Raw genomic sequence first — 27992 nt, 5'->3', positions numbered from 1 at the left:
GTTTTGGCTTGGATCTCAGGGTACATGAAGTTGTCATGCAAAACAGAACCAATTGGTGTTAAAATATGTCAGCAAGATTCAAGTCAGTTATATCTGACTGCTAAGACAACTGTTTGGTCCTTAGTGAGGGATGCTGTTCGTTAGTTATTTTTGCCTCAGTTGTGCAGGTGAAACACAACATCCAGTTTTGGCCTTATTCCTTGACAAAGGGTAAAATAGAAAGCCATTTGGAGAAGATTCGCTTGACTCATTTCTGGGATGAAGTGGGGTGTTATCTGATGGGGAAAGGTTGAGAAAATGTATTGTATTATTTAGTATTTAGAAAAAGGAGAGATGATCTTAATGGAACATATCACATCCTGAAAACTGGACAGAATGGATGCTGAAAGGATGCTTCCTCTTATAGGAGAGACTAGAATTAAAGGACTCCGTTGAAAATGAAAGTGCCTCCCATCTAAAGATCTAGAGATATAAAGATTTCTTTCTGTCAGATGGTTGTGAGTCTGTGGAATTCTCTTCCCCACAGTGAAGGCAGGATAATGGGTGGACAGGAAAATCAAGTTGAGACCGCTATCTGATTAGCCACGATCTTAGAAAATAGGACAACAGACTGCAGGGGCCAAATAGCCTACTGCTGCACTTAATTTATATATTCTTCTACTGAACAGTGGGGTGTGACAGAAGATGGCACAGTATCCTGGAGCTTCAGTTGTTTGTGCGTATGATCATGTTTAAGCGAAGTTTTTAATCCAGCTGTGCTTTCAGAGACAGAGCTAACCAGAGTTGCTTCCTCATAGTGAGAAAGGGAAATTACAAGTTGGAGTTGATATGGGTTGTGGACTTCTCACTGCTGACTTCAGAGCAGAGGCAGCAACCAAGCAATTACCAACCACTCAGTCTGCGATGGTGATCTCTGCCCCAGGTATACTGGAAACTAGGAATGAGAGATAATATCTGAACAAAGGAAAACGTACTAAAGAAGGAAATAATTGACATTATCTAATTTCTGATGCCTGTAGTCCATCAGATTAAAAGTACTGTTATCTTAGTGCCAGTTAGTACTGATGATATTTGACATTCATGTTGTTGCTTTGGATTTTCTTTCGTGAGGTTAGATGATGTGTTCACATCTGAACATCTTATGCTAGTGGCCATACTTCTTATCAGATTTATGTAATTGCTTGAAGTCTATTCAGTCATGACGGACATTAGCTACGAGCCCAGGATTGATTTTATCAACTGCACTGAATTTCAAGAAATTTACTTTAAGTTACACATAGAATGGTCCATTTGTCCTAATGCTTGGGCAATGTTTTATTAATGTGCATGAGGAGCGGGCCAGATTACCAGCCTTCAGTGTGATTTAGTGGAGTATAATGAAAAGAGAATGGATGTGATGCAGGTCATGACACAATATGTATACTATTTTATTCATTCATGAGTTGTAGACATCGGTGTCAGAATCAGCATTTATTTACATTTCTAATTGCCCTACAGAAGGTGGAATGAACTGCCTCCTTCAGTAGCTGAGAGACTTGCTAGGTCATTTCACAGGGCGGTTAAGGGCTATGGCTTGATATGGGCTTGGAGTCACAAAAAGTACCAGGTAGGCATGATTAATTTCTTATCCTAAAGGATATCAGGAAATCATATGAATTTTTACAACAATCCAATAGCTCATGGCCATCATTACTGATTCTAGTTTTATATCTTAAATAGATAAAATTAAATATATATAATTCTCTGGCTGCAAAGTAGGATTTGAACTCAAGGCTCTGGATCATATAGTTAAGCCTCTGAATTACTTATTCAGTAATTAACTGCAATGATACCATATTAAAATATGTGAATGATGTATTTATATGAGTTATTTTTGTTAAGTTCAACATGATTAATATCCGTTGAATTATTTCAACAGATATTCTAACTTGTTGTTGTTTCTTTGTGTGTCTGTGTGTCTTTCATTCCTGCCTGTCTATATCTGTGCTTGTCATTTTGTCGTTACAATAGGAACTCGGTCTTGTTATCACAGGAACGCTGCCTGTCTTCAACTTGACTAAAGATGCCAGTGGAAACCAGGTATTGTCCAGTGTAACAGTTTGGTACAGATTCTTGTGTTTGGGGGATATATGTACATCCTCTTTTTACCTAGTATGAAATATTTATGTAATCTTCTAAAATCATGCAGAAATGATCATTTATCCATGCTGTAATACTCTACAGTGAAATAGTTTTCAGCAGTGCACTGAGATTGCACTTCAATGAAGAGAAATGCTCAGAATTATGAGAAATGAATTTATTCTATTTGCCATTAGTAACAGAAGCTTAAACACGTACATTGGTCTCTATTGTTTGAGAGACCAGCTCAGAGCCTTTGAACTTTATGGCAGGAATTAGAGCTACAAGCGCAGAGTCTTAGCATTAAACACTTCCTTGTAGGAGAATATGGTCACAGAAAACACACATTGCTGCAGAGCCAGTGGAAGATCTGTTCCTGAGTTCTGCCACAAAGTGTTCATCCTCCTGGCCTTCCTCAGTACTCTTAGAATTACCTCAGTTCTTATCTTCTATTGAAAAGTAATATCTCACTGTGACCTTCACTGACAAAATATATAATGTCCGTTGTTGTAAAAGGGCTGTTGGAAATCTCTGAAGAAGGGCCCAACCTGAAACGTCAGCTTTCCTGCTCCTCTGATGCTGCCTGGCCTGCTGTGTTCCTCCAGCTCCACACTATATCTATTAGAAATATTGATATTTTAAAATTGCATCCATTTCATGTTACATCATCACTTGACTGAATGTCAACGTGCAGAAATGTTGTCCTTTTGAACTTCATATGCTTCTCCCACAGCCCTATTTGCTCCACAGCCGCTCTTCACGGCAATGACTGCGCCTCATTGTACTGGCAGTGTATACAGCTATTTTAGTTACCTTTTCTGGAGTAACAGAGGAGCACTACAAAAATAACTGATATGTTTTAATGACCTGGGTCTTAGGGTGCAAGGGACAGTTTCAAAGTTTGCTGATGATACAGAATTTGGAAACACTGCACGCTGTGAGAAGGACAATGTTGAACTCCATATGGACAGAGACAAGGTGTTGGAGTGTGCAGTTTGGTGGCAGATGAAGTTCAAAGCAGAGAAGTGCGAGGTGATGCATTTTAGTAAGGAGAACATGGACTGCTGATATAACGTAGGGGGTGCAATAGTTAAGGGGGTGCAGGAACTGAAGAACCTCATTGCATGCATGCATATAACATTGAAGGTGACAGGACAGGTGGAGAGAGCCATTAGTAAATCATGCAGTGTCCGAATCTTTAATAATCAGAACATAGACTACAAGAGCAAATTGAATATGCTGAACTTGTACAAGGCACTTGTTAGACATCTGCTGAAACATTGTGCACAGTTCTGGGTGTCACACTTTAGGAAGAATATGAATGCATTGAGAGAGTGTCGAAGGGATTTATAAAAACTATTCCACAGCTGAGAAACTGCTGTTATCAAGGTAAAATGGAGAAGTTGGAACTGTTCTCCCTGGACAGAAGGAGGTTAAGAGGGGAGCTAGCAAGGACTGCGGATACTGGAATTCAGAGTCGATAAAATTTGGAACTGGTTGAGCACAGCAGGTCAGTCAGCATCTGAGGAGCAGGAAAGCCGATGTTGTGGGACCCTTCATCAGGACTGGGGAGGGAGAAGGGGGCTCAGAAATAAATAGGAGCAGGCGGAGCTGGAGGAAGGTAAGTGGGATGGTGAGAGATGGATGCAGGTACGGGGTTGTAGAGGTTGGTCAAAGGGAAGGGCGGGGCAAATACATGAGAAGGAAAATGGATAGGTTGTGTGAAGTTGGATGAACACAGCAGGCCAAGCAGCATCTCAGGAGCACAAAAGATGACGTTTCAGGCCTAGATCCTTCATCAGAGAGGGGGAATGGGGAGAGGGTTCTGGAACAAGTAGGGAGAGAGGGGGAGGCGGATTGAAGATGGATAGAGGAGAAGATAGATGGAGAGGAGAGTATAGATGGGGAGGTAGGGAGGGGATAGGTCAGTCCGGGGAAGACGGACAGGTCAAGGAGGTGGGATGAGGTAGTAGGTAGGAAATGGAGGTGCGTCTTGAGGTGGGAGGAAGGGATGGGTGAGAGGAAGAACATGTTAGGGAAGCGGAGACAGGTTGGGCTGGTTTTGGGATGCAGTGGGGGAGGGGACAAGCTGGGCTGGTTTTGGGATGCAGTGGGGGAAGGGGAGATTTTGAAGCTTGTGAAGTCCACATTGATACCATTGGGCTGCAGGGTTCCCAAGCGGAATATGAGTTACTGTTCTTGCAACCTTCGGGTGGCAGCATTGTGGCACTGCAGGATGCCAAGGATGGACATGTCGTCTGAGGAATGGGAGGGGGAGTTAAAATGGTTCGTGACTGAGAGGTGCAGTTGTTTATTGCGAACCGAGTGGAGGTGTTCTGCAAAGCAGTCCCCAAGCCTCCGCTTGTTTTCCGCAATGTAGAGGAAGCCACACCGTTTACAATGGATACAGTATACCACATGGGCAGATGTGTAGGTGAACATCTGCTTAATGTGGAAGGTCATCTTGGGGCCTGGGATGGGGGTGAGGGAGGTGGTGTGGGGGCAAGTGTAGCACTTCTTGCGGTTGCAGGGGAAGGTGCCAGGTGTGGTGGGGTGGGAGGGGAGTGTGGAGCGGACAAGGAGAACAGCAACTCATATTTCGCTTGGGAACCCTGCAGCCCAATGGTATCAATGTGGACCTCACAAGCTTCAAAATCTCCCCTTCCCCCACTGCAAAATCTCCGCTTCCCCCACTGCATCCCAAAACCGGCCCAGTTCTTCCCCTCCCCCCACTGCATCACAAAACCAGCCCAGCTCGTCCCCTCCCCCCACTGCATCCCAAAACCAGCCCAGCCTGTCTCCACTTCCCTAACCTGTTCTTCCTCTCACCCATCCCTTCCTCCCACCTCAAGCCGCACCTCCATTTCCTATCTACTACCTCATCCCACCTCCTCGACCTGCCCGTCTTTCCTGGGCAGACCTATCCCCTCCCTACCTCCCCACCTATACTCTCCTCTCCACCTATCTTCTTTTCTCTCTATCTTTGGTCCGCGCCCCCTCTCTCCCTATTTATTCCAGAACCCTCTCCCCATCCCCCTCTCTGATGAAGGGTCTAGGCCTGAAATGTCAGCTTTTGTGCTCCTGAGATGCTGCTGGGCCTGCTGTGTTCATCCAGCTCCACACTTTGTTATCTTGGATTCTCCAGCATCTGCAGTTCCCATTAGCACTGATGGATAGGTTGTGTCAGGTCAAGTAGGCGGGCTGAGTGGGGTGGCTGGCCATGGGATGATGCCAGGGGGCGGGGAGATTTTGAAGCTCGTGAATTCCGTGTTGAGGCCATTGGGCAGTCAGCTCCCAAGACAGAATATAAGGTATTGATCCTCCAATTTTTGTGTGGCCTCATTGTGACATTGGAGGAGGCCCAGGATGGATATGACGCCAGGGGAGTGGGAGGGAGAGTTGAAATGGCTGGCAAACAGAAGGTGGTGTTGATTGGCTAAGAGGCGTTCTGATAGTAGTTTTCAAAATCGTGATTGGTCTGTATAGAGTTGATGAGGACAAACTACTCTCTAAAAGATCAAGGTGACACAGGATTAAGTGATTTGCAAATGAAGCAGATCTGATGTGCAAAAAATCTTTTGCACAAAACAAGTGATTTGGACCTGGATTACACTGCCTGAAGTGTGATAAAGGAAGAATCAATTAAGGGATTTATGAGGGCACTAAATGATTTTTATCATTAGAAACAACGTGCAGGGGTATGGAGATAAAGAAGGAGAATGGCATTAAGCAATAGTGCTTGTTGGAGAGCTGGTAAAGCTGCGATGGGCTAAAGGGCCTCCTCTTGTGCTGTAATACTTCTGTGATTCTGTGACTCCCAAATTCTCAAACTTCATGTATCTGGCTTAACGTTTGGACTGATACAATTCCTTGTTTCATCTAATTTCATCTAGAATCACCAATAAGATAATCTGTTGAGCAGTAGCCCTTCCTGTAGCACTCCTAAAAATAAACATTGTTTTGATGATTGGTATGTTTTTATCTGACAGTGACTGAGCCACATGTGCTCCAAATGGCTGAACAATTGTCTTATATGTTTGTTTCTTCTGCTAATCACTACTGGAATAAAGGAGACAGAAAAAGTATGCCCGAAAAGAGCAATGATTGAGAAATATTTGTAAAATAACATTGGAAAATTCATAGTAGATTATATAGGTAAGAAAAATAGTCAAAAATAATACTGACATTAAAAAGGAAGATAGGGAATGGAGATGTGGAATGCAGAGTGTAAGGACGTCTTGTATTTATGTAGCATCTTTTGAAGTAATTAAAGGTACTGCAATAGGACAAGAATAAATGATATATAAAATGTTTCGTTTTTATTTTGTGTTCTCTGACATGACCTGAGAGTAACAAAGCTGCTCCTAGCATTTATTATTATTACTGTCGGGCTAAAGTCACCTTCAGTGTAACCATGATATATGAGTTAAAGTTTAACAAAATGTAGTCTATCGCTCCCAGGATCTGCATCACTCTACCAAGTTAATGCTGAATATTGATTAAAAACAACTCTTCCTCACCTGTCAACAATTGCTGAGTAGTTTTATACCAAAGTAAGTTGAAGATAAAAATAAAAGATCATTAGAAAAACATCTTCCTGAAAGGTGTGGTTTATTTTGCTTCTCAGAATCAATTGATTCTTGGAGTGATGGGCATTGATGTTTCTCTTGCGGATGTGAAGCGGCTCACACCACGTTACACTGTAAGTATTGTTCAGAAATCCCACATGCTCATTCATTTGCACTGTGTGCACCCCATTCGATCTAATTCTCTGAGACAATGTTACCCAGACAGCGTATTGTACAGTTTTGTCCCTTTGACTATTATAGTGTTCTCTCTGTCTTGTGATGTGTTCTCTGAACTCAGCCCTTCTATCCATGTGTTAATATTGTCCAAAATACATGTGGAACTCATGAAGAAGATGTCACTGCTTGTCTTCAGCAATAGGTTATATCATTAAATAGTTTAATGAACAAATGAAGTATCTAGCTAACACAAAAATTAACATCAATGACATTCAAAATTATATAGCCACTTTAATGGATTAACTGTGGATTCAGAGTTGACTTCCCTTAGATGCTGAATGTGGTCTAATTACTTTGTCTTTAATATGTAGCTGTACGTAATTACAGTTAATAATGCATTACTGTGAAGATGAACTAAAGTGCAGCTGTAAGCTGAAAATGTAAAATCATTCAATGATTGTAAGAAAATTAGAAAATTGTGTATTTTTGTTTTCACAGTTTGTAAATGCAATAGACACCATGCACATTATGTTTAATAATATTGTGTTCATTTAAACTTTTTCTTTCATTTTGGATTTATAGCATTTTGTTGCATTATTAAAGCCCTTTTTGTATTATAACAGCTTGGGCCTAATGGATATTACTTTGCAATCGACCCCAATGGTTACGTATTGCTTCACCCAAATCTCCAGCCTAAGGTAAGTTAAATAAAAATTTTATGTATTCTAATGGTTAATGCATCTTGAGCTATTAAAAAGGGAGCCAGTGACTTGTTTTGAATCATTAAAACTGGGTATCCTAGGAATTGCCAACATACAACATCCCAGTCACTTATTTGTTTTGTTCTTTGTCTTCAAATAGAATGAAGCAATTCACCACTCACCGTTTACAATTAAATAATACTGACAATCATTTTCTTGTGAGACTGAGAGGCTTTGTTTGAGACATAAATGTAATTGTTGTAGACTAAAGCTATCCAAATTATAGTCATTAATTTTCATAGAACGAAAGGAATGGAATTCTTTGTTAATTTCCTGTTTGGTTTTAGCATGGAATGACAGCATGTGTGGTGGTGGCAGATAATTCCATTTTATACCATACCAATGAAAAGATTATGTGAGGATCTATGAACCTGTAGAATATTTGGTTTAAAATAAATAATATTCATATCTTATTTTTGAACATATTTGTAAGTATCTATTAGTTGGCTAAAAGAAAAGAATGGGTAATTCTGCACATTCACCTTGAATTGGCCCTTTATATGTCAAAACCTGTTAACGTAACAGCTATAAGATTGTATATTTAATGGACTTGTTCCTGGGAGAAATTTTGGAAGCATTAGCAGTGAGATGGTCATACTCTGTAACGATATCCAGTAGAGCGAGTTAAATTAATTATAAATTTAACTGCATTATGTATAAACAGCCGTCATTAATATGACACTAGTGTATTGGATATAGTTTATCCTATTTGATAAATTCATACCAAATGTTATTTAAAACTCGTTTTTAATCCTTATTTCCTTATTTCTGGTGAAGTCTAACGAAATAGAGTGTTTTGCATGTATATTGTAGATATTAAAATAAACTTGCTTCATACATAATGGTGTATATTAACAATTAACAATGGTGTATATGTGAAGTATAGTGTTGTATGTAAGTTCAGTCAATTCTTTAAGTTTTAATTTGGTGTAAATTCATAATAACGGGAGCAGAGATTATCTTTTATTTCAAAAATGAAACTTTTTTGGGCACATTAAGCACTGGTATGCCATTGCTGTTTTTCTTTTATCTCTCTTTTTGGCCCTAACTGCAAAGTATTGAGACAATTAAGTTTGAACTTGTTGGAAGTGGCATTATTTACCAAAATTTTCACCGGGCCGACTTGCACAGCTTTATTAAAATCCCAAACAGGAATGCTGATGGGTTTTTACAATTTTGCTAGTTTGCTTGTGACGCTGCATGGCAGAGAGACTGCTAAAGGAAGTCTCACCTGAGGATAAGGTACTCTGCAAAGGTAGATGCTGCAACGGCTGCTTTTGTTTAATCTACTAAATTAAAATTGACATGAGCTAACAAAAATTACACACTGACTTCAGAGTTTTATTTCTTTTTTTAATAGAAACTGCTTCTTAGACCTAAACTTATTAATATGATATCATACATAGAGGTGAGCGAGCCTGTGTGCTTAAGATATAGAACTGTTCCTTTTCTTGATGTGAGTTGTAGCTGTTAGAGATTGAAATTTGCAAAGCCAGAAAATAGTTTTCCAAGATTCCAGTAACTATTGAATCAAAGACCTAATTTCTATGTTGAAATCAGACATTGGTACTTAAGCAACGGGCAAACAGTGTTTCCATCAATTAGTTTCATTTCCATGGATCTGTATTAACCATTGGGCAAGACTTAGGCCTATCTCTACGTTGGTTAAATTAGCTCTATTTGCACTTGCAATACAGTGAAAAGAACACTAACATTATAGTTCTTGTCTGTGTATAGGAAATACAACTTTTCCAAAGACATTTTAACCATAAACAACCTGCTTACATGGAGTTGCTTGCTTTCCTGCACAATGTAAATAAATGTGTCTGGATGTTCTGTGCTGCTAACCATCATATTTTAATGTCTTCCCCTTATTTTCTTCCATATCCTTCATCACAGAATTGCTTTCTGAATTTTGAACGTTGTTTAATAAATCTTTATTAGTTGATCTTAATTTTTAAAAAAATGTCAAAGGCAAATATTTTGGCAGGAAAACACAACAGTTTGCCTCTCAATGGGACATGCTGTCCTGTGTACTTTTTGTAACTGTTATCAAGGACATATCCCATCATGAGTGGAATCACCAATAATGATATATCTTGTCAGGACCATAACTAAATTAAAGGACAGTTATGCCCTTCAGCAATATCTGTGGGAATAAAGAGATGGCACTAAGATATTCAAAATATTACAGTCAAACTGATTTTATCAGGAGCGATTGACACCACAAAAAAAAGGGCAGGAACAAAGACAAACCTTTTTCAAAATATTCCCTGGAATTTTACTCTACTGGCCACATGCCTTTGTGATCTATTCTTTGGTGGTAGTGATAGTTTAGAGCGCACCTCTGAAGCTCGCGTTCAAAGTTATGCCAGCTGCAATGAGTGTTGCAGAAATATGACTGAAATGCATGTCATTTGGACTTGACTGTCCAGAAAAGAACTATCCCTAATGTATGAGGAATGAACAATCTGCCATAGGCATCAAGAAAGTCTAGTGTCTGATATGAGAAGTCTAACAGAGATGCTATTCTCAGATAATGGTAAATGTGCGTTATTGGAAGCTTTACTCTCTGTAGTAACAAGGTCAGCCACGTAGACCTCATAGAAAATGAGTTCTCTGATTGGGGCTGTTAATCTGGTCCAATCAGGGAGCCATGGCAGACAGATCAAAACTGAAGGGTCACTACTGCTGGGGCCCCTATGGGTGCAGTGGGTAGTGTGGGGGATGTGAAAAGAAAAGAAGATTTAGAGCATCTTCTCATTCTAGAGCCTGGCTCTGAGCTGGCTGGGAAAACATAACAGGACTGTCATACACAACAGCAACAACAACAACAAAAACAGAACGTTCTGAGGAAGGGTCACTGGACCCGAAATGTTAACTCTGTTTTCTCCTCCGCAGATGCTGCCAGACCTGCTGAGCTTTTCCAGCAACTTTGTTTTTGTTCCTGATTTAAAGCATCCGCAGTTCTTTTAGTTTTTATTTAGGAGTGCCATACATGCTAATACTCTGAAATCTGGCTCTGAGGGAGCTGGATCAGTGTCAAGGAGTTTCCATGTGTAAATAAAGGGTGACTTGGTGATAGGATACAGGCGTCTTTGGAGTTATTTCACTCTCCATCCAGGATTTGCAGCAAAGTAATTTAAATGTAGGAAAACCTTTATAGTAACACATGAATTGGAAGCCCAAAAGTAGTCTTTGTACTGAGGAAAGTCTTCTATTCATTCAACATTACTGGAGCAAAAGTTTAAAGATGGGAAACTCCATCCTGGATTCCACTGATCTGTTAGTGATGCAAACGAAGGAGCTTTTCTGAGAGAACGTGAGTGAAAAATATGCAGCTTAGACTGAAAGGGAGCTAAGGCTTTATTCTCTTAGAAGAAGAATTTGGACCAATATTAGTTAGAATGTGAAGAATTGACACCTGAAAAGAATTCAAAGAAATACCATGAGTTTCTAATAGCCCACATTGAGACATAATTAAACACAAAGGGAAATGATAGTAACTAAAAGGAAAATTGTGAAAAGAAGTGCCAGATGACAGGTACGAAGAGCTAAGACAAGAGGCAAAAAACACCTGAGGATAGAAAAAAAAATAAGTTATATAAGTTGGTACATTCTGTGTTGCACACACATCTTTATTGAGTCTCTAAATTGTTGAAGCCTGAAAAAAGGTAACAATGATACAAATTTCCTAGATGCCAAACAATCAATACTTAACATGATTGCATCTATTTTATGGGCAAAAAAACAAGCATATCAGTCTCTAGTTTAGCAGTGCAGAGGCCTATGCCACATATACATGGCAATTCAGGTTCCAATTTAGTTGACTGATGTCCCGCGTTCAGCTGTACTTAAATTGGACACCTGAGAAGAATACTGAACCTCTGAGTTAATTTACTCCAGTCAGAGCTTTCAATATTCCAATGCCCTGTTGCTTTATGCAAAATTTTCCCCCACACATAGACTTGTCTCTGGATCTCAGTGAAGGATGGTATTGGTATAGTCCCACAACTCACCAAAGCTCTTTTGACAGAATCTTCAAAACCACTTAAAAGAACAAGGAGAGCAAATGAATGAGAACACTACCTGCAAGTTCCCTCCAAGCCTTATACAATCCTGATTTGGAACTATATTTCTGTTCTGCTGGAAGGATCAAAATCCTGAAAGCCCCTGTCTAAATACACTGCGGGTGGACATACACCCTAAAGACTGTACAGGTTTGATAAAGCACCTTACCTCCACCTTCTCAAGGGCAATTAGACACAGGCAATAATTGCTGGATTAGCAAGTGTCACCTCACCCTGAGAATGAATTGAAAAAATGATCAAGGAAGTGAAGGACTATCCTATTCTACTCCACCATGCCACAATTTCATCATCATGATATTAATCTAGGGAAGCCCAACTCATGATTACCTGAAACATTTTATCTGTGTGGTGGGGTGCATTAATGGGAGGTGATAGGTTAATTGTATGATCACTGGACTGTTAATCCCGAGACTCAGATAAAATTCTGGGGACCCGGGTTCAAATCCCACCATAGCAGATGGTGAAATTGGAATTCATTGAAACAAAAATCCAGAATTAAGAGTCTAATGATGACCATGAATCCATTGTCAATTGTCAGGGAAAAAAAACATTTGGTTCACTAACATCCTACAGGGAAGGAAACTGCCATCCTCCTTGGTCTGGTCTACATGTGACTCCAGAACCCACAGCAATGTGGTTCACTCTTAACTGCCCTCTGGGCAATTAGGAATGGGCAATAATTGCTGCCCTAGCCAGCTACGCCCTCATCCTGTGAATGAATAAAGAAAGAAAAAAAATTGCCTTTAAATTCTTAATATTGGCCAACTAGTCACTTTGTGGCTTCTGCAGCCAACTATAATATCACTTAGTTTTCTGATTTTGTTTTGCTCACCTCTGATAGCAAATAAATCTTAGATAGTTGCAATTTGTAATACTTGTGCATTCTCTACAGCATGGAATTGGTTTGCTTCCATCCACACTTTCAATATTGTGTGCCTATCAATATTGCATTCCCCAAGTAACTGTTACCAGAGCAACAGAATCCCTCTCAATCTCAAAAGAAGTTAACTGTCAAAGCCACTTCTATTGCTACATTTATCCTGCATAGATTGTAACACAACTCTATCCTCCAAACTGTTCCATCAAGGCTGCTGTAGATTTCTCATTAATTTTAATACCGTGCACGGATTAAAATGAGTCAAAGTACTAGATAAGATGAACACTGCTTTGATTTTTTTTTGTTAAAATGCTGCCAATTTCAGACAATACCTCTTTCATTATGCATTTTTTCTTTGCACCTTCTTTCACGCCTATTTCCATCATTTCATATCAAAAGCATAAGCAAAAGAATCACCTCACACATGACCTTCCAATAAAGATGTTTTATAATCAATATTTCAAGTAACCACTGCAAAATGCATTTCATTTGAACATTAAGACTGGATTCCTTGATGATTCTGTTGATGAGTAAATTGAGCACCTCGGCATTTGCAAACGTATAATGCGGGTGCTGATTGGTTATTCTCCATTTATGATCTTTTAATAAGACAATAATAATTAGATTGAATTGTTGTGAATACTTTTTCTGTATTAGAGCTCATTGATCATTACACTTGTGTGCATTAAACGTTAAAATAATTTGACAAATGTGGACAGTGAATATTCCATTGTCATTAGATGTTCTTCAAATATTTAGTAATTAGGAAGTTGCCAATTATTTATTCATGTCCCGGTGAAGTAAAAGATGTTTTTTTATTATTTAAGCTGAAATTGATTTGTGATGAATTAAAGTTCAATCCAGGTTCAATGGGTAATACATTTAGATATTACTTAACATTCAACATGAGCTGTTTCTGTCAGTATAAACAAGACCTGGGGCTTCTTGCCAGAACAGCATATCCATTGGGTATATTTATACTAATTCGTAAAAAGTTTATACAAGCAACAGATCTTAATCAACTGCAGTATGGCAGGGTTTAAGGCACACTGTCACTGTTGATGATCGCAATTAAAACAAGACCTTTATTTTAAGTTATATTAAATTATTTCAAATAATAGTCCTTTGACTGCAAATGCATTGATACTGCATATTAAAATATTTTAAAAGGTAGTTCTGGTCCTTTCAAATTTTAAAGATGTTTGGGAATGTGAAAATGTGCTAATTAGCATTTACAGCAGATAATCAGTGAATATAAAGAACCAGAAATGGTTATTAAAATACTTATGATATCACAGAAAGAACAAAGCATGAAACTTGCAGCTATTAAGTATCAATGTCTGAGCCTGGTAGATCTATAATACTTCAAGATGCTTAATTTATGCTCGACACATGTTGACTGTTGTCAAAAAGAAATTATTTCCTGAAGAAATGATTTAATACAATGCAAGTGCATTTTAGAGACATCAAATACATGAAGTATCCTAAAGTTTCATTTTCCCAACAATGTGAAGCTCATTTTCGAGGCAAATTTCAAACCGTATGATTAGCTGATCGCTCCCATGCTCCTCTCAAGGTGGAGATTCAAGTGTACTATAGATTTCTGAAAGTTTCCATTAATCAGCTAATCCTTGGCTTCAGTAATCCCACCTCATCAGATTGTGGGATGTGGGGAAAGGACTAGCACAGTTTGTCTAATTTACTTTCCTGCACTTCTAGCATCTAACCAATTACAGGAGATATGGAGGAATGTTGGGTGTGTGTGTGGAGATGCTATGGGGAAGAGGGAACTGGGGGTTGGTCGACTGGTAAGAATTGGAATTGTGTCATAGAAGAGTTTATTTTTTTCTGCTCACCAGACCCCGTTCGCATCTTACCATGCTGTTTTATCATGCCAACACTGACAGAGTGTTCCTGATGTTGCATTTCTAAAGTGTCATTAGTATCTTCTGTACATTTAAATTCTGTGTGCAATTGTATGCACTTGTGCGTACCAGCTACGCAGTAGAGCTTTTAATGGGGTGTAAAATTTTTCTTTATAAAACTAAATCCTCAAAGTTAGAGTAAGTAACAAGAATGGATTTAAACTTTTTAACATGTCAAAGATTCATTGTAGACTTCACATCAGACTGCAGTCAGTTCCTTATGTTGTCACAAAGATGCTTTTTCCATGAAGTGGCCAGCTATGTTTGTGTCAAATACAATGTAAAAACACAGAGCAAAACCAATATCAGTCAATCACTGTTCCAATCCCACTCACCACCACTAAAGTTACTGACCTTCTTAAATAATATGGCTGCATGAAATCTTTTGGCTTGGTGCTGATATTGGAGCTAGTTCTTGTGAGCAGCGTTAGAATAAAATAAAATGCCTGGAATTTTTAAAAAATATCCTATAAAACAAAAAAGCACACATGAACTAATGATGAGCTGAGGTTGGGGGAATGCTTTTCTTTGACATTACGTTTTGTAATAATTACTTAATAACAAAGTTATTAAAACTTATGTGTGAAGACAATATTTGAAGAGAAGCTCAAGAAAATGAAGAGGAATAAACACTTGTGCCTGCACAGTAATGAGGAAATGAAAACCTGATTACTAATAGCAGTGGAGAAGTCCTGAGCTCACGAGATGGCTTGAAAATATTTGTATGCTTCTTGTCAACATAATAACCTTAAGTGTCTTAATTTAAAATGTATTGTTTTTTCTTGAACTAAGCCAGGAAGAAGAGCCTTCTTTGAACCTGATGTGATTTAAGCTCCTATGTAGTCACGTAGAGAAACTATTTTCAAGAATGTTAAATATATGAAGAAATTCATGTTTTGTGTCTATGTGTTGTTGGTTTATTCGAGATAATGACAGATTGAGAATAAGGACTTTTGACTTATGGAGTGTTGCAAAATTTGAATCATGTTAACCTCCACATTTATTGTTTACAAAGTTTATTTTTCCAACTTGAACCTGCTAATTAATATAATGCTGCTAAACAGTTTCATATTCTGATTTATTAACAGCCAACACCTTCTGCCTCCATTTTTGGCTTTCACAGGATTAGTTTTAACAAAAATGTCTGCGCCCAACATTGTACAAGAAGCATAGGACAGCCACTTGAATTGTATTGACTAACAGCCTATTAGGATAATAAGAGATAAAATAAGGAGCTGTTGCATAGCTCCATTTGTCCAAACTGTCCTCATGCAGGAGGCTAAAACCCAATTCACGAACATAATTATGGAAAGTGACACTACTACAGATGAATAATAAAATGTTTGATGAGTACAATGCTACTTTCCCCCAGTAATGATCAAGATGTAAAGTTAATGACCTTGTAACCTGGGGATCAAATGTCAGTCAAAATTATTTGGTCAAGATCCATTTGGGTCCAGGATTAGCACTTCCCTTGACAGGAGAAGCCCATGGTTACTCCCTGTAATTCAGCATTGAGGCACATTTCAAATAATTTTGACCTTTATTGAGTGCTTGTCAGGTGGTCATCTGTAGGTAACGGTTAATTTTGGGATAGATGCCTCTCCAGGAAATTCCAAAAGGGGAATGGAGGGGCCATGGTAGAGGGAGACCAGCATTGATCAATGCTGGTATCAACTATCAATAATATTATTGACACACTTATATTGTTGTGTCTGGAAGAGTTATCCTCAGTCTTCATGATTCAAACTGCCCGGTTCTGTCTGGAAAACTTGAACAACTTCTTTCACAGAAAGATCGATAAAGAAACGTTAGGACACTCATTAATATGTGCTAGGGTTTGATAAACAGATTTCTGGCGATCTCCCTTAGCAATTGAAAAATGGTCCAACACAATTTTGGGTGCATCATTTACAAGATCGTGGATCTTAACAAACTGGTCCCTGCAATTAATTTCCTCATTCCTATTTCTTTGCCCATGAGGTATTGTAACTAAGTCCAAATTCTATTTCTACTAAATTGTAAGAAATAATAGATCTATTTTAAAATGTACTATGACGCCCATGATCGAGGAATAAAGATTTGGCCGAAAAACGTATACCCCATGAGTGTTGCATTCTGATGGATTTTTGATCTAAAATATCTGATGGAATTGTCTATTACTTTTAAACATGTTCTCAAGAAGTATGGAGGGGATTTCTTGAGGTTATCTGCTTTAGGATTTGATTATTAGGTTACCAGGCCAGGGATTTCAAAGACTGAGCTACATTTGAATCACAAGCGTGTAATAAATAAATTTAGATGTATACTGCCCATTTTTCAGCCAGATTATCCACTGGATTTCATAATTAAAATATACACATTACCGATATGTGCATACAATCATGGATAAATGGTTACGATACTATCTTTTCTGGTATCACATCTTGGCATCTGAATTACATGTTGAAAGTCCCATTTAAAATACAAGACCACTGATGTATTTCCTGACTAACACCATATTTGAAATAGATGATTTGATATCCATTTCATTAATGTGTCATTTTATTCATAATACTATTCCTACTGATGTTTGTCATGTTAACTTATAAACCTTGCTTTCTTATTACCTTATTAGTCAATTGGTGTAGGGATCCCAAAGGTTAATTTAAGGGAAAGACGCCCTAAAGCACAGGTAATGTAGCTGAAGGTACCCTTGGTGTTGCAAAGTTGCCAGCATTAAGGTTTTCGGAAAGAGCATTGGCAAGCTTAAATTTAAGTGCCTACCTGTCAGCCTGGCTACCAAGAATATTCTGAGGCATGCATTTCTACTGGCCTAGTTAATAACTAATCCAATGTCAGAGGAGCTTGGCTAGCTTGGTAATAATGTTTTGTGATGTGCTTTTGTATTTTAATGATGGTTGCTAAACATGAGAACAATATCAGCTTAAAGAAAAATTTTACTTTTAGGATGATACTTTCTGTTTTGAACATGTGAATGTAGCAAAGTGCTTACTTTGATATTTGACATGCTGTTCTACTTGGTGTAGGTACTGCATAAGGTTCATGCACTTCTTTGATAACTAGGGTACACTTTCATGTATGATGACTTAATTGTGAAGGGCACATTTTCTATTGCCATCTACTCCTTAACAGGTTTAATCTGTAAGCCCATCACAAAGAACATTTGGGTAAATAAGATTGTAGTCATTAAAATAGTGACCAGGTACCAAGTAGAAGTCAATAGCAATAATACTTGCCCGTTTGCACGAGCATAGATTTGGATAGAACAGTATACAGCCATGCAAGAATTTGCAATGTTGATACTTAGCAGTCCCTTTGTGAAAGCCAATTCAAATCATTCATTTTAGTCCAATGTTTGATGGACAAATAATTATGTAAATACTTACATCAAGTATTCTTAGCTCAAATAATTTTTTTGTCCAGAATCAAACTCTTGATTTGGTTGACACTGCAAATAAAGTCTTATCATATAACAACAGATTATATCTGTGTATTTTCAAATAATAACTGTTCATGATAACCAATATTGAAAATCCAAACTAATCCAGATTTAGAGTTTGTTTTGTATTTGAGTTACAATTTTATAATAATAAATGTGTTTCCTGGTCAGATTTTCCTTGAAAAACCATCGCTGCTGCTTTTGTAATTATATTCATGAAAAAAAAGTAGTGAATTGTTACTTCCAAAAGCAAATAGTGCTTGAACTCAACACTTAGAATTTTCTCCACAAATTGTGAGCTTGCCAAATATAAACTGAGATGTGGAAACATTAGACCAGATATTCTGATCAGATTTGGAAATGCTGTTTCAGCCCTGCTCAGATTAAAATGTACCCATTTACCTACAGATGACTCCTGCACTAGAGATTCTTGGACACGAGCCTCCTGTTATAAATCTGTTTAGGAATCCACAAACCCAGTAGTAAAGAGAATCAGATCCTTTTACAGCAGTTAGTGTGTCATGTTCCAAGATGCAAATGTGCTGTAGCACAGCCAGCCACTTTGACAGCTCCTGTGAAAGGGAAAGGGTGGGTGATGGTGCCAATCGGTTAAGTGGTTAGGTTGTCAGGTAATAGTGTGTCAAATTGGTATGATGCTAGGGTGTCAGTTGGGTAATTTACCAGTTGGGCAGGGTGCTAGATGGTTCAGGGAACAGCCAAGTTGGGTGCCAGTTGGGTAGAGTGCCAGGTACACAAGTTGCCAGTATGTCAATAAGTGATTGAGTGCTTAGGGTGATTCAGCAGGGTAATGGGAAGGGTTTCAGGACCAGGGTTGGGAGGCGGTGGTGTGTTGTAGTGATGGATCGGGCTGTAGGAAGAGGAAGCATCAGATGGAGAAGACCAAGCATGTTAGTTCCAGACTTCAGGCCACTGTTGGCAGTGAAGTGGTCAACAGTGTGGGATACCGGTGTGTTTCCCTAGCATCTCAGAGTATTAGGACTGCAGACATTTGGCGCTGGAGGGGAGGGAGTAAGGGGTCAGATTAAAGGTGGGGTTGTTCGGTTCATGAGGTGGGGGCTGGGAGGGCAGTTAAAGGGCATTAAAGAATGATATTGGGGTGTAAGGGATCAAGGATGTGTTGTTTGGGGGCTGTTGTGGGGTGGTCATTGGTCAGCTGGGGTCTCAGCTTAACGGGTAAACTAAGTTTTCAATTGTGTAAGTTGTCCCGGGTAAATATTAAGCTTAGGTGATTCAGAACCCTCCAAATGCTCTGACTTCAATGGATTATTTTAGAAAGTTTCAGATGTAGGGGAATACCTATTGAAAAATTTGATTTCCTAGCCTGCTGCATCTGAGATTCTGTATGGTCCTGATGTGTAAGTTCAGTCTGCACTGCTTTCCGGCCGTCAGAAAATGTAGGCCATTATGTTTTATGGTGAAAACAAAGCACTAACAGGGGTTGTCAAATGCATTAAGCTGTCCTTATTTTTCAACTTTAACATCTGGACTCACTTATTTCTTCACTTGTTGTACTTTTCACCCATGACCCTTCCCCAGTGAACAGGATTAGTAGAAAGCTTATGTGCTGTGTTTCTACTATGTTTTTGAAGCAATGTATGGACAGTGTAACTTAACCATTCCTACCTATAGGCAAATAATTGAATGACATTTCCCACCTCTTCCTATGGCTCAGTTCCAAGAAGGTGCTCAGCGCAGCATTCTGTAATACAGCTTACTACCTCATGACCACACAGAACTGAAAGAGTTTGTCCCAAGGACATGGATAGTTTAAAGTAAACTGGTGACATATGGTAGAATTTGAACAGCTCAGATGATAACATGCGAGAGATTTTATAATGCAAATTGGTATAATAAATACCAGATTTATACATGAGAGGTCATTTGCTCATTCCCATTAGCTGTTAAGGACTTTAGTCGGAAAAAATGGCTTTTCTTTCCTTCAGTACATAATTTAATAAATTCTCTGTAAAGTTTGCATACTTTACATCCAATTGTTTATTAAAATGAATTGCATACATGTCAATAATTCATACTGTATGTCAGTATGAATTAACTTCTTCTGTTCAATGCATATGTTAATTATAAATTCTGCACACTGCATATTCAAGCCAACTTGACAAACTTGTTTACAATTATGTGCTGTTTTGAAAATAATAAATACATCTGTGAGGAATAAGATTTTTATAGGCCCTGTATAATTACGCCATTTGTATTTGCATGAAACTAACAAAAACCACAGTTTAGGCTATAAATTGTAAAGGACAAAGGCTTCCCTTTTTCCAGAATTCATGTATCATTCTTTCAAATACTTTGAATTACTTTGCTCCATGAATTTAAAATCTCATTTGAGTTATTGATTTTGTTTGTGTGTGTGGTGTGCTGTTTTTGTAAGCTTTTTATAGCAGTCCTATTGAAATACTTGCATGAATATATTGTGGGAAATAGCCAATGTAAGCATTCTGCATGTTGTAGGATTTTTGATAAGTTTCCAATGATAAATCATTACAGTGGAAAAGACTGAGGAATTTCTAAGCCATTGCTAATAAGCATGAAAATTCCATTTTACTCATGGTTCACATTGCTTAGAATTTTGAATGAGCATTTGCATCACCTATGGAATAGAACCTTCCACATCTGGTTATAGTGATATTCCTTGCCACTTCTGACCCCATGTTCTTCAATTTCACCAGTACAAATTCTAGGCTTCAGTTTCCTGACCAGTTTTCAATGCTATTTATCATGAGACTGAAAACAACCGAAACATGAGGTTATTTCAGCTGTGAGAAATCATTTGTATATAACAGAACTCTATTCCCAATCTATTTGATTTGCAGTCAAATAGTTAGCAGTTGTGTTTCATAATAGTTTCTCCTCAAAATATTTGTCCAGTACTTACCCTGAAGATGTCTATGCTACTTGCCTCTACAACAAGTAACTATCATCAAAATAGTGTTTACTTACATGCTCCCAGAACCCACTTCGCAATAAAATTGTGAGATCTTGCAATTAATCCTAGCCAATCTGCACAAAACCTGCACTCACAACATTATCTTTAGTTATTAGATAAGGAATCAATCTTTTACAATCTTTTAATGTTGTGGACACATGCTGCACAAGGATTAGGTTTTGTCTGGTATGGTTTTAGATGGATCTGCCAATAGATAACAAAACATAATAAAATCAATAAATGCTGGAAATACGCAGCAGACCAGGCTGGATCGAGGAAACTAGTCAATGTTTAAAGTTTCCTCATTCACCGGAATGTCTGTTTGTGAACTGTGGTAACCACATTCCTTTAATCCACAATGTTTGAAAATAAAATCTGACAAAGTTTCAGAAAGGGAGATCTGATGGATGAGTGTTTCTGAAAATTAACAGCAGAGTCAACAAATATTCACCAGATGTGAAGTGCCATGCAGTTCATGTCAACAAGATGCAAAATTATCAGGGGGTTGTTGTAGATGGAACATATTAAAGTAGTTCTGGTTGAGGGTGGAGGAGAATCATGTACTCTTGTATGTCGCGGCAACAGGAATTCCTGTTACCATGGTTGCAACACTGAATCCACAAATTTCAAATACATTTTGGTTTGATAGAATTCACTTAGCCTAGAGACTGCAGGCTGGATTTTCAGTTGTAGGTTGTGAAACTGACAGGTGGGTCATTTCTGGGCCCTGTGTCATTGTAATGATGCACTACAATAGGGAAAAACCCAGCGGTGCATTTGGTATGCAGCTAATGGCATTTAGCAAGATCTGGAGGCTGAACTTTGTGATGTAGGACAATTTTAAAGGGTGCAAAAGGAGTGGATTTAGAAGGAGAAGAGAGAACAAGCAAGATGATGATACAGTGCAGGTGCCCAAACATTGCATGAGCAACCTATTTGAACAATTAGTTTCAATACAGAGTTTTTCACCATCAGCCATAACCTGTATGGATGTGATCTTGACAAATGTGATCTAACTTGTCGCAGAACAAATGCTCTTCTTATCATCCACTCCCGGCTTTGCAACAAACTCTCCAATGAGCTTAACAACATGTTAATTAGAGGGGTGTGGGCTCCTGGTTCCCTCTACCATCTGCCAGCCAATCGAAATTCCAGCATCAAGGAACTGGTGGAACATTGATGCTTCCTTCATGTATTATTTTCCAAGCACCTCCACTCCAAACCTGCCCTTATAGGACGATTGTAAATCCTGCAAACCTGGTCGATAGGTGTGTCATTGTTACAATCCAGGAGCTGAAAGGGCGAGGTATGGAATTGTGTTATTGTCCTAGAAAATCGAGGGCAAATGGCTTTGAATTACTATTTCATCCTCTTGCACCAGAGAGCAGTAATAATATAGTGTTGGAAGTAAGTCCAGAATACTTTTCATTGTTTAGGGACTGTCTATGAGCTTTTCTAATCGATTAGTGAGTGGACCATAATATGTAGGGCAGCAAAAATAGGGATAAACCTGATCACCAGAATGAGGGCTTTAGGATGAATAGCTTCAGGTACATGCTGGGAATAAAAACGCTTGAACTGAAAGGCCACGAGTTTTCCAAGTCACAAACAATGGAAATTCTATTGCATGTTTCACAGTGAGTAGAGCAGTGCATTTCGATTACCTCCAGTTGTTGTTGAATGAGAAAAGGCCATGTTCTGTACATTTGCTCTTGGGTGCGTTCAAGCATATGTTAGGAGGGCTGCTCAGGGGCCTTGGTTTCCAGTTATAGAATAAAGCTGACACAGCAGACTGACTCTGTTGAACTCTGAACTAGTTGAATAATTTAAACTAAAAAAAAGTGCAGTATGTTCTGAAGGCAAATGATGTGCAGTCTTGCAATGAGCCCTAAACAGCTTATTTCAGCAGCCTTACATTGTGTATTTGGTATCTGTGTGTTGCAAAAAAAATGATCGTTCACTGATTCCAAATTGGGCATGAGTAATACTATCCTGAATTTGGCAGAATCAAGTTCCTCCCTCAAATTGACCCTTTGTCTATCTGAAATCAATTTAAATGTCTAAAAAAAGTGCAACCAAGTGACATCTCTTCTGTAGCCAATTGACATTGCTCTAAAACATTTTTGACTAAAATTATTTGACCTGATTTGTTAAATCCCTTCAAACATGATTTCAAATTATAAAAGACTAGCCCAGTGCTACTTTTTAAAGTCGTCATAAAGTTCTTAGTTTCTTCCACTGTAATTAATTGCTTTTTTTTGTTGTTATGTAAGATGTTTTGTATAATTGCTTCTGACTCTTATTTTTCTTTACATGGCCACATACATTGGAATGTGACGTGACCTGCTACCTCCTCATACCAATGTCTTGATGCATGTTGCATGGTTGGTAATATCATGGCGTCTTCTGTGCACATAAACTTTCTCATTTAATTCAGTTCAGTTTGTTCTTTAATGTGGATGATCCCTATGTTTTTATCATAAAATACAATAAATTCCAGTACTACTTTTCTTATGTCAAGAGAAACTGTTTTGAAATGCACCACATGCCTGCAAACTTACCGTAGAGACAGGGTTGAATGTCACTACATAGGGCACATACAGTAAGATACATCTTGATCCATAGATAAAAGCTACACTGTTCACCAATCCACTTTTATTTGCAGTATCGATTGTAAGTTTCCAGATGCTGTGTGAAGCCGGTGTACATTTGGCAACTTGTAACAGATATACTTATCGATTGCTTGTGGTTTCAGTTGGATGGGAAGAGACCGAATTGATACAATCTTGTTTATCTTTTCTAAATTTGGATGAAGTGGTCCCGTGGGTTGAAATCCATGTTTTTTTAAAAACATTCTGAATAAATGTGCTGAGAAAAGGGGTCAGCTCGATTCCAGTGCCGGTTTGCGAGTACAGACCATCTTTAGCAACACATTTTCTAAAATTCCTCAGTTGACTTGAAGATTGATATTGAAAAATCCCATTCCTAACTGTTTCTAAATTAGTGCTTTGATTCCAAACCAAAGAACTTCAGTAATAAGCCAGCCAAACCACAGATTTTTATGACTAATTGAATGATAGTTGAGTTTGTAAATTGAGAACTACTTTCTACTTTGAATGTTGCCTGCAATCAAATTGGAAGATTGCAATTATAAGTCACTCAGTAATTCTCTAACTAATTTAACGCTCAGGAATACAAATCCTCAGGCAATAGCTGTCATGGTTGAGAATGCAGCCTGTGTTGAGTGAGAGTATAATTCCGTTTTGTTCTGATCTATACCAATTTCTGATGCTGAATTCAAAACAAATTATCTACAGTTTGTTCATTTTGTTGGAGCTACATTAAGACTTGGTTGCAATGCTGCCCACCTGAAAACCATTCCCTATGCTGCCAGTGGGGTAATTCTTATTCCTTATCATTTTTAGGGGATAACTGTTAAACATTGAGCCATAAAGAAAACAAAAGTCAACATTAAAATTTGTCATAGTATTTCCTGCAAGTTGAAGAAACAATGACACTAAAGGACAACCCAGCTGAGGATCATGATAATGTAAAGAATTGGCTTTTGCCAAAAAATCTGAACAACAGATTCCAACATTTCTATGAACTCCTTAAACTAAAGAACACAACTCTGTTTGGTTCCCAAGAATGCACAGTCCTGGTTGCACTGGATAATTAAACTAAATTCAGGCAGTTTCACCTTTGAAGATGCAGAAGATAGTTGTTGCTACAACAATTCAACCACTTTACTTATTATATAGAAACATAGAAGAATGGAGCAGGACGAGGCCATTTGGCCCGTCGAGCCTCTCCACCATTCATCACGAGCTTGGCACAATGTTTTGGTATCAACTACTTCCTGTGGTAATGAATTCCACAGACTCACAACTCCTTGGGTGAAGAAATGTCTTCGCATCTCTGTCCTAAATTGTCTACCCTAAATCCTCATACTGTGATCCCTGGTTCTGGACACACCCACCATCAGGAATGGCCTCCCTGCATCTACCATGTCCAGTCCTGTTAGAATTTTATGTGTCTATGACATTCTCCCTCATTTATCTGAACTCCAGCAAAACAATCCCAATCTAGTCAATCTCTCCTCACATGTCAGACCCACTATCCCAGAATCAGCCTGGTAAACCTTTGCTGCACTCCTTCAAGAGCAAGAGCATTCTTCCTCAGAAAAGGAGACCAAAACTGCACACAATGTTCCAGGTGTGGTCTCACCAAGGCCCTGTACAACTGCAATAACACATCCCTGGTCCTGTACTCAAAACCTCTCGCAATGAACGCTAACATACCATTTGCCTTCTTTACCACCTGCTGCACCTGCATGCTTACCTTCAGCAACTGGTGCACAAGCATACCCAAATCCAGTTGCACACTCCCCTCTCCCAATTTACAACCTTCCAGGTAGTAATCTGCTGCCTTGTTTTTGCTTCTGAAGTGAATAACACCACATTTATCCAAATTATACTTCATCTGCCATTGATTTGTCCACTCACCCAACTTGTCGAGATCACGCTGAAAGATCTCTGCATCCTCATCAGAGTTCACCCTCCCACCCAATGTGATATCATCTGCAAACTTGGAGATGTTTTGACTTGTTCCCACATTCAAATCATTACTATGTATTGTGAATAGCTGGGGTCTCAGCACCGATCCCTGCGGCACCCACTAGTTACTGCCTGCCAATTTGAAAAGGACCCATTAATTCCTACTCTTTGCTTCTGCTCTGCCAACCAGTTTCCCATCCCTCTCAATACACTTACACCAATCCCATGCACTTCAGTCTTGCGCAATAGTCTCTTATTTAGGCATTTGTCAAACTGATACTACATCAACTACCCCCCATCAACTCTAGTTACATCTTCATAGAATTTCAACTGATTTGTCAAGCATGATTTCCCCATCATAAACCTATGCTGACTCTGTCTGATCCTGCCTCTGTTTTCTAAATGCTCTGCGATAAAATCCTTGATAATGGATTTGAGAAATTTCCACAGTAACAATCTGAGGCTTACTGGTCTATAATTTCCTGTTTTCTCTCTATCTCCTTTTTTGAATATTGGAGTGACATTAGCCACCTTCAATCTGCAGGAACTATTCCAGAGTCTGTAGAATCCTGGAAGATGACCACCAATGCATCCACTGTTTCTACAGCTACTTCCTTATATACTTTGGGATGTAGATTATCAGGCCCTGAGGATTTATCAATCCCAAAAATTTTCCCAGTACCATTTCTTTACTAATACTGATCTTCCTCAGTTCTTCCCTTGCACTAAATCTTGCATCTTCCAACAATTCTGACACCTGATTTTTGTCTTCTTTTGTGAAGACAGAACCAAAGTATGTATTCAGTTCCTCAGCTATTTTTGTCCCCTATTATACATTCCCCCATTTCTGTCTGCAGGGGACGTACATTCATTGTCTCAGACAGTTAATTACAGAAGTACGAAGCCTCTAAGCATTCATATGGGTCTAATGTTAACAAGCATTTGCACAGTTAAATTGCTTTCAAAGAAATATTATTTAGCACAAGCATTAAGTTGAATAATGTATAATCAGCACTTCAGAAATGCACCATAATACAACTGAATATTACATTAAATGAGATGCTGAAGAAGTGTTTTCCTAAACTTTTTTTTATTTCTCTACTGCCAACTTTTTTTTTAACTCTCCTTAATGAGAAGGATACAAAACAAAAACTTGTCATGATTTGGTCTTGAATGTTGAATTCAGTATTTTCACATTGTGAATACATATTGTTTGATGATTATTCCTTTTGGTCTAGAATCCCAAATCTCAGGAGCCCGTCACTTTAGATTTTCTAGATGCTGAACTGGAGAATGAAATGAAAGTGGAGGTAAGATGATCATTATTAGCCAGTGGCTACTGTGAGTGGTATGTCAATGTCTTTTAACTCCATAATGCCTGCATTGACTTTATGAAACACTTAACATTATTTTATTTATCTATAAATTGCCTGGCATTTTTTAACCCTGTGGCGTTTCATTTAATTCAGGTGATGTGCTTTCATGAAACACCACCTTCTTCTAATTGAATATGACAGTCTGTTTCCTAATCATGAGCAGATTTTAGCTGGCAATCTTTCACTGCCAGTTGGCCTGATTGTGGGAAATAGTGTTTCGGTAACTTGCCCAGATATATTGTGTTTATATATGACCCTCATTTTTCTTTTTAAGACTCCTTTATGATTTTGTGAACCTGCATGCTTTTTGGCAAACATTCGAGCCTTTGAACTGGTGAATAGTGAATAATAACGTTACCCCTAGAAAATGTGAACAGTAATTGTGGCGCAGCAAAATGCCACCAGAATTGAATTTCTGGATTTTCTTCTGGATTTAATATCCTACCCTGACTCAATGCTAATGCACATTTTATGAAGCGCCTGTCTACTGTCCTCTCCACTATAAATGAACAAGGTTGGTTGATGTTCTGTTATCTACAGAGAAAGGGAATCTGGCACCTAACATGTTATCTATGTCTGGCCAATTACTTGTGGCATTGCTCATGGTCAGTTTATAAATGTGAAGTTTTTTTTAAAAATTATGTAGAATGATAACCAGTCTGGAAGAGAGACTTCAGAAAGTTTCCAGACAACAGTCCAGGACCCAAAACCAATGAAACTGAATTTTGGATTAGTAAAACTAAGGGGAAATAAAAGCAGCAAATCATTGTTAGTTAAAATCACAACAACATATTATAGTCTGTGAGAGCAATACATGTGTGCCATATACAAACATTCTAATAATCTACCAGTTGAAATTATCATGACATTCCATGACTGTTACTATTTTGAATAGTCCTAATGAAGGGTCTAGGCCCAAAACATCGACTTTCCTGCTCGTCTGATGCTGCCTGACTGGCTGTGTTCCTCCAGCTCCACACTGTATTGACACTATCATGATCTACATAATATTTTCTTCATGTATTTATATACTGGTATATACACAGCTGCATTTTTGCACAGTTTGAGAGCCTTTCTGGCATTTCAAAGGTGATAATGAAGACCCAAATCGGAACTCTCAGTTCAAAACATGG

At 38.4% G+C, this 27992-nt stretch overlaps 1 protein-coding gene across 10 annotated transcripts in view; it reads left to right on the top strand.

Annotated features, from left to right (window-relative positions):
• Window positions 1-27992, top strand: part of LOC125463260 (voltage-dependent calcium channel subunit alpha-2/delta-1) — a 617517-nt gene that overhangs the window by 481498 nt on the left and 108027 nt on the right. For 4 of the 10 annotated variants that reach the window (XM_048554305.2, XM_048554311.2, XM_048554307.2 and 1 more), the window contains 4 exons: window positions 2011-2079; window positions 6746-6820; window positions 7487-7561; window positions 26722-26793. In XM_048554305.2, the coding sequence (XP_048410262.1) occupies window positions 2011-2079; window positions 6746-6820; window positions 7487-7561; window positions 26722-26793 (291 nt within the window). Of the gene's footprint in view, window positions 1-2010; window positions 2080-6745; window positions 6821-7486; window positions 7562-17134; window positions 17192-26721; window positions 26794-27992 lie in introns of all 10 variants that reach the window. The other 6 variants (XM_059654605.1, XM_048554303.2, XM_048554314.2 and 3 more) reach the window with 2 other exon arrangements.

This window comes from Stegostoma tigrinum, chromosome 25 (genome assembly GCF_030684315.1).
Source record: "Stegostoma tigrinum isolate sSteTig4 chromosome 25, sSteTig4.hap1, whole genome shotgun sequence".
Lineage (NCBI taxonomy): Eukaryota > Metazoa > Chordata > Chondrichthyes > Orectolobiformes > Stegostomatidae > Stegostoma > Stegostoma tigrinum.
Note: the sequence above shows the minus strand (reverse complement) of the source record. Positions and strands in the feature narration are given on the sequence as shown.